This window comes from Megascapheus bottae, chromosome 11 (genome assembly GCF_031878675.1).
Source record: "Megascapheus bottae isolate mThoBot1 chromosome 11, mThoBot2.hap1, whole genome shotgun sequence".
In the NCBI taxonomy this organism is placed as follows: Eukaryota; Metazoa; Chordata; class Mammalia; order Rodentia; family Geomyidae; genus Megascapheus; species Megascapheus bottae.
The window spans coordinates 8,733,823-8,744,110 of NC_143519.1; the positions used below are offsets into that span (position 1 = coordinate 8,733,823).

Below are 10,288 nucleotides of genomic sequence, written 5' to 3' on the forward strand. Positions count from 1 at the left end.
CCTTTCAAAGAAATCGAGGCACATGTGGGGAGTGCGTTCTAGGTAAGAAGAAATGCTGCTTAAAGATAATTATTTGAGGGCTTCCTTTAGGAGAAATGCGGTCTCCAAAAGGCCAGAGTTAGCCCTGAGCCCCAAATTCTGCTGCCCCGCCCCTCCAGCAGCTCTAATTGTCAGTGGCAGATCTAGAACCTATGAGGAGAGAGATTTCATTTTGAGCCATTCCTTTCAACCAAGTTGAAAGGGACTCCATGAGCTAAAAAGTCGAAGGAAGATGGATCCTGGGGACAAAGATCTGTTTTGACTTCTCCTGATGTTTTGCAGAACCAAATCACCAAATCACCAAAAGGGTTTTGCAACCAATAGACTTTACTAAGATTCCTCCTTCTATTCCTGTCTTAGCCCAGGGTGTTGCGAACACTGGGTGTCCAAGTAAGAAGTTGCTGGCATTATCACTGCTAGGATGTCCCCCCTCGACACTCCGCAAGCAGTCCAGGGATCTTCGAAGAGAGTAGAAATTGGAGCTGAGAGCCAAGCTACCACACGGTGGTTTCGGAGCTTGGGGCCTCCCACCCTCCCCGCCCTGCCCTTTACTCCGGGTGGGCTCTCCCGCCCCTGGCCCCCAGTGCATTCGGACCGCGTGCTAGTTGACGCTCTCCGCGAGGCGCAACCACGGTGCAGGGTGCTGCGCGCGCAGGCCAAGCGCAAACTTTGTGCAAGTGCAACTTGGGCATCCCCGGGAGGCGGAGATGCAGAGCACCAGGGGAGGAGGGGGCGCGAAGTGAAAGCGCAGGCGGTCGAGAGCACGGGGGCGGTTCCCCGCTGGGCCGAGGGCCCGAACGGGAGCCAATCGGGCAGCCGAGACTGCTGCCAATCACGCGGCTCCCTCCAATCCCACCCGTGCCATTTCCAAAATCTCGGTCCCACTGTGCAGCTCAAATGTGGCGATCGCTCTGCCAATCGCTGGAGGACAGAGTGGGAACCGGAAAAGGAGAGTTAGGAGGCCAGGACAAAAGAAGTTAAAGAGAGCCTAATATATACATGTTTTTGAAGGCGGGCAGAGGGAAAAAAGTCCCCCCAGAGAGGGTCTATGGGCCTGATTGTCTAGTTACGATGGAGCTCCCTTTGAGCAAGAGGAACCCACCAGCGCTGAGATTAGCGGATCTGGCAACGGCTCAGGCCCAAGCGCTTCAGAATATGACAGGCTTCCCGGTGCTGGCCAGCCCGCCCGCCCACTCCCACCTCCGCGCCGCCGCCGCCGCCGCGCGCCTCCACCCGCGGGACCTGGGCGCTGACCCCGGCGTGGCCGTCACTCTGCTCGGACCCGAGCACATGGCCCAGGCGAGCGCCCAGAGCTTCGGCCCTGCCTCCCAGGCACTCCTGGTGCAGCCCGAGGCTCCAGACGCCGCCGCCCGCACCGCAGCCTCAATCGCGCACCCCAGCGCCAACACCTACCCCGGCGGCGGCGGCGGCGGCGGCGGCGGGGGCAGCGGTGGCGGCGGGGGCAGCGGTGGCGCGCGGCCCTCCGCGCCCCCGCCCCCAGCCCCTCCTCTTCCTCCCTCCCCCTCCCCCCTCCCCCCTCCCCCTCCTCCTGCCCTCTCGGGCTACACCACCACCAACAGTGGCGGCGGCGGCGGCAGCGGCAAAGGCCACAGCAGGGACTTCGTCCTCCGGAGGGACCTTTCCGCCACGGCCCCCGCGGCGGCCATGCACGGGGCCCCGCTCGGAGGGGAGCAGCGGTCTGGCACTAGCTCCCCCCAGCACCCGGCCCCGCCTCCCCATTCGGCCGGCATGTTCATCTCCGCCAGCGGCACCTACGCGGGCCCGGACGGCGGCGGTGGTGGCCCGGCGCTCTTCCCCGCGCTGCACGACTCTCCGGGGGCTCCTGGCGGCCACCCGCACCCGCTCAACGGCCAGATGCGTCTGGGGCTGGCGGCGGCGGCGGCGGCGGCGGCGGCCGAGCTCTACGGCCGTGCCGAGCCACCTTTCGCTCCGCGCTCGGGGGATGCGCACTACGGGGCGGTGGCGGCGGCTGCAGCTGCCGCCCTGCACGGCTACGGAGCCGTGAACTTAAACCTGAACCTTGCTGCGGCTGCAGCTGCAGCGGCGGCTGGCCCGGGACCCCACCTGCAACACCACGCGCCGCCGCCGGCGCCCGCGCCGCACCCGCACCAGCACCACCCCCACCTCCCGGGGGCGGCCGGGGCCTTCCTGCGCTACATGCGGCAGCCAATCAAGCAGGAGCTCATCTGCAAGTGGATCGACCCGGACGAGCTGGCCGGGCCGCCCCCGCCGCCACCGCCCCCGGCCGGCGGCGCCAAGCCCTGCTCCAAAACTTTCGGCACCATGCACGAGCTGGTGAACCACGTCACGGTGGAGCACGTGGGCGGCCCGGAGCAGAGCAGCCACGTCTGCTTCTGGGAGGATTGTCCGCGCGAGGGCAAGCCCTTCAAGGCCAAATACAAGCTCATCAACCACATCCGCGTGCACACGGGCGAGAAGCCCTTCCCCTGCCCCTTCCCGGGCTGCGGCAAGGTCTTCGCGCGCTCCGAGAACCTCAAGATCCACAAGCGCACTCATACAGGTGGGTGTCTCTCCCCGGCCGCGCCGCCGCCGCCGCCACCGCCTCCTGCGCCGCCACCGCTTCCGCCGCCGCTTCTCCTCCTGCTCGCCTTCATTTTTCCCTCCTTCTGCTGCTTCTCTTCGCATACGTGTAACCCGGACATGTGACTTCTTTTTTTTTTCTCTCTCCCCCCCCTTTTTTTCTTTTATGAATAAGTAATTCGATAGCATACACAGGGGCCTGCCGGTGCTGGCTTCCCACACGGTGGAGTGTCCAGCGCCCCCGCGGCCCCTCCGCCGGGACCGGCCACGCGCTCGAGCCGCCGCCGCCACCGTCACCCGGAGCAGAAGCAGCAGAAGCAGGAGCAGGAAGGCGCCCAGGACGGTCGGCAGCCCCCATCCGCCTGGCCCCGGGAGGTCGGGGAGGGCCTTGGGGAAAGGGTGCCCGGGGCTGGGGTCGCCCTGGGACCGCCTGTCTCCCCACCGGTCGCAGGCCCACGCGCGGTGGTGCATTGGGCACCGCGGTTGAAAGAGGGGCACGTGGGGTTCGGCTGCGGCATCGGGGCCGCTTGATGTGGCCCTTCCGGGGCGAGGGGTCTGTGTGTCTCCCAGGAGGGGCTCAGCAGGCGAGCGGAGAGGCCCAGCACGCTCGGGCCTCGGGACCACAGCGTGCACTGCCCTTCCCCCCAGCTCACACTCAAGCCCCGGTGCACACACTCCTGCGACACCAATGTGGCCTCGCTCACTTTGCGCCCTCCCACCTTATAGTTCCACATCGGCACGTGCCGTCACGCGGTGGCTACGTCCGAATCGCCCGAGTGTGTTGGCAAAGGTGCCCTCTGTCCTGCTGAGGACGGTTCTAGTTGGGGGGACAGCGGTTTCTCCCGCGATCGCTGAGGCCTGCCGGCCTTGTCCCCCTGCGAGGGCCCTCCCATGACGTTCCGTGCCTGGCTTTTGGGGGGTACCGTGGCGCAGTGAAGGAGGCTGGGGCGGCCCGGGGCGGCCTAGGACCCCGCGAGCGCGCAGTGCTGGGGCGCTGCCGAGCGCTGGCGCGGGCGGGATTTATAGGTTGGACAATATGACTCCTCGGAGGATGCTTAAGGAACTGGAGTTTACATTGAGTAATCACTTGACTGATTTATCGGCGCGATGGCGGCGAGCCGGCAGCCGGGGGGGGGGGGCGAGGGGCCGACGCAGCCCGCCCGCGGCCACCCGGGGGCGGTAGGGGCTCTGCGGGGCCAGCCGCCTCGGGTGACCGCGGGCTCTCGCGGCCTTGCTCCTGCGAACCGACGCCCTTCAGGCCGGCGGAAGCCCGGCGTTTCCCTGGAATCCCTGTCTTTAATTGGATCTATCTGCCGTGATGGCTTTTCCTAAAGGGAAACCCATGAGGCCTCCTCAAAACGCCCGGGCCTGGCGGGCCGGCTGCTTCCTCGGTGCCCAGCGCTTCGCGGCCGGCCAGGGAAGGTCACGGGAGCGGGCAGCGAGAGCCCGGGGTGAGCCAGCTGCCCCCGCGTGGTGCCTGCTGTCCGGGCAGCCTGGCAGTCCTGCCGCCCCCGAGACCCCCCCCACCGCCGGCAGGAGGGCGGCGTGGGCGGCTGGGGCCCGTGTGGTGGAGGGGGGGTCTGCGCCCGTCGGATTTCTTGTGCCACCTCGCGCTGTTGGTTGTCTTTTCCGCTCCCACTCGTGGCAGTGGCAATGTTGGCCTGGTGAAGCCTGTGGGGTTCCCCTGGGAGGGGTGTGGGTCAAGCTCACACCTGGCAACCTGGCATTTTGGGCCCGGCCCTGGGCTGCAAATGCGTTGGGTATTATGTCCAGAAAGCTTCCTTCCACCTTCAGCTTCCCTCCCTCCCTCCCTCCCTTTTGGAGAGCTAGCTGGATCTCAGAACAGACTGATCAAAGGACTAATCCCCCCAGGCCACTCACGAAGGCCTGTTTCCTGACCCACGTGCCCTCCCTTGCCCTTTATAACCAGCCTCTAAGGCCAGACTCCAGAAGGAACTGGGCGGTATCCTCATGGCACCAAGTGTTCAAAACTCTGTAGATACTCCTGTCAGTATCTGAGATGTAAACAACTGGTGCTATGGGGAATGTGCTAGGCAGCCCCACCACAGGCCCCATAAACAACATGTGGGTCATTCTATCATACTTTTATTTTGTTCTTTCCCCAACCCCTAGTTTCCACCTTTCCCTGCTTTACAGGGTCTTATTTGCTAGCTTTCTCTCTTTTGTAGTGGAGGAAACAATAATGTTCAGTATTCCCCACCCCCCCATGCAGACAATCTGGGATATGTAGATAAGAATTGCAAACAACATTTCACATGTACAGAGTGAATACTAACACTTAAGTTTCATTGGAGAAAGCTAGTTCTATATTTTAATGCTATGTTAAATTAGGCTTATCTCAACTTAAAGTGCAATGCAGAAATGAAAACAAACCACTCATTTTTATGAAGATTAAACTTGTTTCAGCTCATCTAAAAATTTTCAAAACTGGTGATTATCACTGAGTTTTCCTTCTAGTTCATATATTAATGTGGGCTAAAATATTTACAGGTAGGAAAATAAGTGTTTTCAGATGTGCTAACAAACAGTGACATTTAAACAGTTTAACAGGTATCTTTTTTTTAAAAAATGCTCCAATGGAATCTGTAGGGAATGAGAAAATTCACAGAAATTTATCTCTTAGTAGTCTTTTTTAAAAAGTTATCTACACAAAATACCTTGTCTAGCATGTCATCACCACCACTGTTGATTTTTAAGTATCTGAGTATAAAAGGGACATATTATATAATAGCATGTGTGAGCTGACTTAGTCAATTATGTCTTAGTCAGATTCATATCTACCCAGATGAGGGAGGAAACTCAGTAATACTTTCACCTGATGTCTTACATTCTTATTTTCTTAACAGCAAGATGTGGTATGGCTGGATTTCTTTAGTTGTCTTACTAAGCATTTAAACTTGTGGACAAGTGACCTTGTGTTTAAGGCATTGTATGACCTGAGATGGTTAGGCCAGTTCAAAGATGGGATAAGCCAAAGATGCTGTATTTTTGTTATTATTTTACCTTATCTTATTCTGTTTTGTATGTTTTTATTATTAAGCAATGGAGAAAACTGTCAGAATAAGTTTTCTCAGAGCATAGATCAATGGTGGGTTCTGCTGAGGTTCTGTGTTTTACTGATGCCTGTTCAGATTCTGTTCTGCCATGTTCTTCATGGTCCTGTGAGTTGCAGAGGAAGCTGATGGAATGCAGAGGGGCTCAGTCTATTCTCCACCCTGCCCGCCTTGTAAAATCTTGCAGTGGGATTGTGTGTTTCACAGGTGCCTTTATTTTGAAAGACAGTAGTACTGTTAGTGTTTGGTTTCTTTCCTTCCTTTTTGAAGCCCACATTGAAACCCATTCTGGCTGCTTCTTTCCATCAGTGAAATCCTAAGAATACTCTAATAAAATTGCCATCATTTTCATTTTACTGCACTCAACATCACTGTTAATTCAGTATGAGTGTTTTTCTTCTTTTTTCTCCCTTACATTCTTACCTCTGCACATGGTTTTGACAGTATTATTTCATCAGCGTTTGTGTTGACAAGATGGATTTTCTGCTTGTATTTTTGGATGTTCAGACCCTAGCGGAGAGAGGGAGGAAATCAGAGTCCTAGGTGGGCTTTAGTGGCACATGTATTGGATCTTACTCTACTTGTGGGAATTTCATTCTGACCCCTGTGTCTCCCCAGAGGCTAGCATCTAGTGCCTCTAACTCAGGACCAAGAAAGGCTCCAAGCCAGTGGATGCATGGAACATAGTTATAGGTCTGAGTCTAAGGATGGGAGTTGCTATTCAGGAAAATGGTAAAAATGCATTGCCCTCTGTCTCCAAGATTTCTCTCAAGAGAAAAGTCTGGAAAGCTATTGTTAATCTTTCCTGTGTTTTGTTGCAGGGGAAAAGCCTTTCAAATGTGAATTCGATGGCTGTGACAGGAAGTTTGCCAATAGCAGTGATCGAAAGAAACATTCCCATGTGCATACCAGTGATAAGCCCTACTACTGTAAGATCCGTGGCTGTGACAAGTCCTACACCCACCCGAGCTCCCTGCGGAAGCACATGAAGATTCACTGCAAGTCCCCCCCACCTTCCCCAGGAACTCTCGCCTACTCCACAGTGGGGACTCCTGTGGGTGCTCCCTTGTCACCTGTGCTGGACCCAGCCAGGAGTCGCTCCAGCACTCTGTCCCCTCAAGTGACCAACCTCAACGAGTGGTACGTTTGTCAGGCCACGGGTGCCCCCAGCCACCTTCACACACCTTCCAGCAATGGAACCACCTCTGAGTCTGAAGATGAGGAACTCTATGGGAACCCAGAAGTTGTGCGGACGCTACATTAGATTTTAATCGTATACATAAGTGAAATAATAAATACAAGTCCTTGGACCATACTCTAACTTGGGACAAAGCTGAGCCTGAGACAAACTCATGACTCAGACTTGCCACCGGGTCTAATTAGCCCTATTTATTCAGTATGAAACCCTATGGTGTTTGTACATTTAATTAATTTAATTAAGATCGTTGGGCTTTTTCCCTCTGTCCTTAAAAAACAAACAGGACTGGGGATGTAGCTCAGTGGTAGAGTCTTTCTTATCATGTGTGAGGCCCTGGGTTCCATCTTCAGTACCTCCAAAAAAGAAAGAAAGAAGGGAAGAAAGAAAGAAAACACTTATAAGAAATAAAAAGCAACCAAGCTGGACTTGAACACTACGGGGGGATACGAGTGGGAGAGAGCAAATTGTGCCAAGGAAAACGAATGGGAGATTGGTAGCGATACTCACCCTACCAATGCTAGACATATGTACAGGAGGGAAAAAAATTAAGTCAGAACTTGACTAGCCCTTTGCCTTTCCCAGAATGCCCCTTGGGTGCCTTTGACATCATAACATGGGCTGCTTTTAAGCCTTCTTCTTGGGCTGGGCCCTCATTTGTGCAAAGGCCTCTTGATTGTAAACCACACACTTGCTGCATTGCCCACAGATCCTGGACTGTGCCTGTGTCCAAAAGTATTTGTAAAAATCTCTTTCAGTTCTAATACTTACACTGCTTAATTTCCATGTTTTTATTACTGATCTCACATTGACGCAGTATTTTTATACAGGATTGTTTCTTCAATACCCTTGTATGACATAAAAACAAGCAGTGCAGCAACCTTAACATATCTCCATATACTGTGCTACTGTGATTGTTTGAGCAGAAAAATGGAGAGGAAAAACAGCTGCTGCATAGACAACTGTGAAACTGTGACCTTATATAATGTACTAGAAATTCAAGTGCTTGCTTTTCCCTCTCTGGTGTTTTGGTTGCTTTTTTTTGTTTGTTTGTTTTTTAATTTAAAAATCTCAAAATGCTGCCTACCAGTGTCAGAACATCATGGATAATGGATTATTTTTGGTCATGAGTTTTTTGGGATGCCAACATTCACAGTCAAGTGTAAGAAGATGTGAACATGGCGTCATATCTTTTTTTTTTTTTTAAACAGGCAAACTCCTCTTTTATACTACTGTATCAACCTTTTTAAAAATTTATTTTTTGTTGCCTGGAACTCCATTTTAGTGCATATTCTTCCACCTGTGCTCCGATCACTGAATTCTCCTCTATTTTACAATGACAGTATGGAGTATATGATTTACATTAAAAGAGGGGAGGGAGTTGCTATACATATTTAAATTTTTAAAAGGTTTATAGTTACCACCAAACACTGATGAATGTGTGACCTTTGCCTGAGCTGTCAAGCTAGGATAAGAAAAGGTCAAGGACCTAGGACAATAACTCTTAGTCAATTTATTTTTGGTTGGTACAACACATCTCCTGTGCAAAATGTAGTCCGTCAGAGGCATCATACAAATATACTAAAGAGCACTAATTTATCCTCAGAGACCCTGAAGATACCCCCTCCCCAGGGTTTGTAGAAATTTGTTTTGTGTACTATGAGTGGTTGATGTAGTCTTGTCATTGTTAATAACTTGTATGTGAACACTTATTTGTACAGCAGAATTAATTTATTTTTAGACATCATTTTTGTTTTCCTGGAAGAGTTCAAAGCACACCAAAGAGTTATATTATAAATTTTGGTGAAAGATTGTCGTTTATGGCCCATGGTTTATTTAAAAACAATAGGAAAGAAAATGGGAAAATATATTTTTAAGCTTACTTGAATGAACAATGTAATGTGAAGAACTAAAACTCTTCCTGCATGTCTTTTTCATGTGTTCATGAGATTAAGTAGAGCTCTGATAGAAATATTACTAGTACAGTGCGTGGTGCTGTCACTTGGAAAGCCTTTCTATGTTGTCTTCAGATTGTTGCAGTAAATATGAAACATGCAGACCCTCCTTCATAAAGAAAAAGACCTAAAACTTGAATATAAAATAATGCTACATTTTAAAAGTTTGATGTTTATCTTATTCGCTTTCAAAGTCCTTTCACCTTGAAAGAGATAAGGTATGAATATTGGGTGGATAATTTATGTATCGTTAAACTTCGTAACACAAAGTAATTCCTGATGTATGATGAGTTTTATTTATACAACTTTTTCAATGGTAGTTTGCACTATTCTTTATTATGCTACAGGTTTATTTATTATGAAACAAAGGATTATGTATTTTATGTATTTTGCCATGCATAGGTTAATTCTACCACAGATTTATTGGTTCCTGATACACGTAAAATGAAGTGTACCTCCAATAGAAAGGAAGCAAGAATGATTACGAAGTAACAAATGTAATAAAGGTATTCTTCCTATGTATTGGTACATTTTACGTAGTGGCATATCTGTCATTCTTTTACAACAGCAGTTGCTAAGGTAGTAAACATTAGCTTGTTCTCCTTTGACCGCTTAGATTTTTCTCGTGCAATAAAATATTTTTATAGCTTGGCTTAACTTACATTGTAATCTAGAGAAGTACCAGGTATTTATGAAGACTAATCCCTACGGGTTGCATTTATAGAAGAACAAATCTCAGGGGTTATTGCATTCATTTGTTGAAGTTAATAATATGCTTAGTGATTCTAATCAGTAAAAAAAGCTAAAAAGAATGTTAGCCATCTTTGGTGCCTAAGTAAAGTAAAACATAATTAAGAAAAGATGGACAGTGAGAAGCTTCCAGACAAAGAAGGTTGAAGCAAACTTGTTAAGGAGTTGATACTAGAGAAATTGGGAAGTAGGCATCGAAGTATCTCAGTACACGCGAGGGAGATCAAAATGAAATGGTTTATTTTGCAAATGAGTGAATGGAAGGAACTTAGACTGAGCATTTAGGGGAAGGTGTTTAGGAAAATTAGATTTGTGGCAACAAAATATTCAAGTGGCTTCAATTGCTGAAATTGGCTAGGCACATTAACCAGGCCAAGTGTTTGCTTGTTTTGGTTAGCTAGTGCAAAACTGATACAAGGCAAGTAGTTAAAAACAATGTCAGCACACATTTCTCCAAAAGGTTATAGTGGCTTTTAGAAGTCAGGTTTATTAAATGTAGTAGAGGTGAAACAGGTTGCCAAGAGTTGTTTTAAGCCAGATGACAATAACCAGCACATGAAGTGGGGAGGGGGGTGGACACTCGTAAATGAGGGCTCTAATCAATGGGAAAACTTATAGCTCTCTAATGAAGTTTCTTGTGAAAAGGAGGGTGACACAAAGCCACCAAGACATGAATCATTCATGGGAAATATAAAAGATAAAAGATATCTGAC

The 10,288-nt window shown here is 50.6% G+C and overlaps 1 protein-coding gene across 1 annotated transcript; it reads left to right on the top strand.

The window, feature by feature from the left end:
* Nucleotides 1–873: 873 nt before the first annotated feature.
* Nucleotides 874–9,442, top strand: Zic5 (Zic family zinc finger 5). Its single transcript, XM_090341925.1, has 2 exons — nucleotides 874–2,581; nucleotides 6,497–9,442. Exons 1-2 carry the CDS (start codon nucleotides 1,039–1,041, stop codon nucleotides 6,937–6,939), a joined length of 1,986 nt encoding a protein of 661 aa, XP_090198051.1. The 5' UTR covers nucleotides 874–1,038; the 3' UTR covers nucleotides 6,940–9,442.
* The last annotated feature ends 846 nt before the right edge of the window (nucleotides 9,443–10,288 follow it).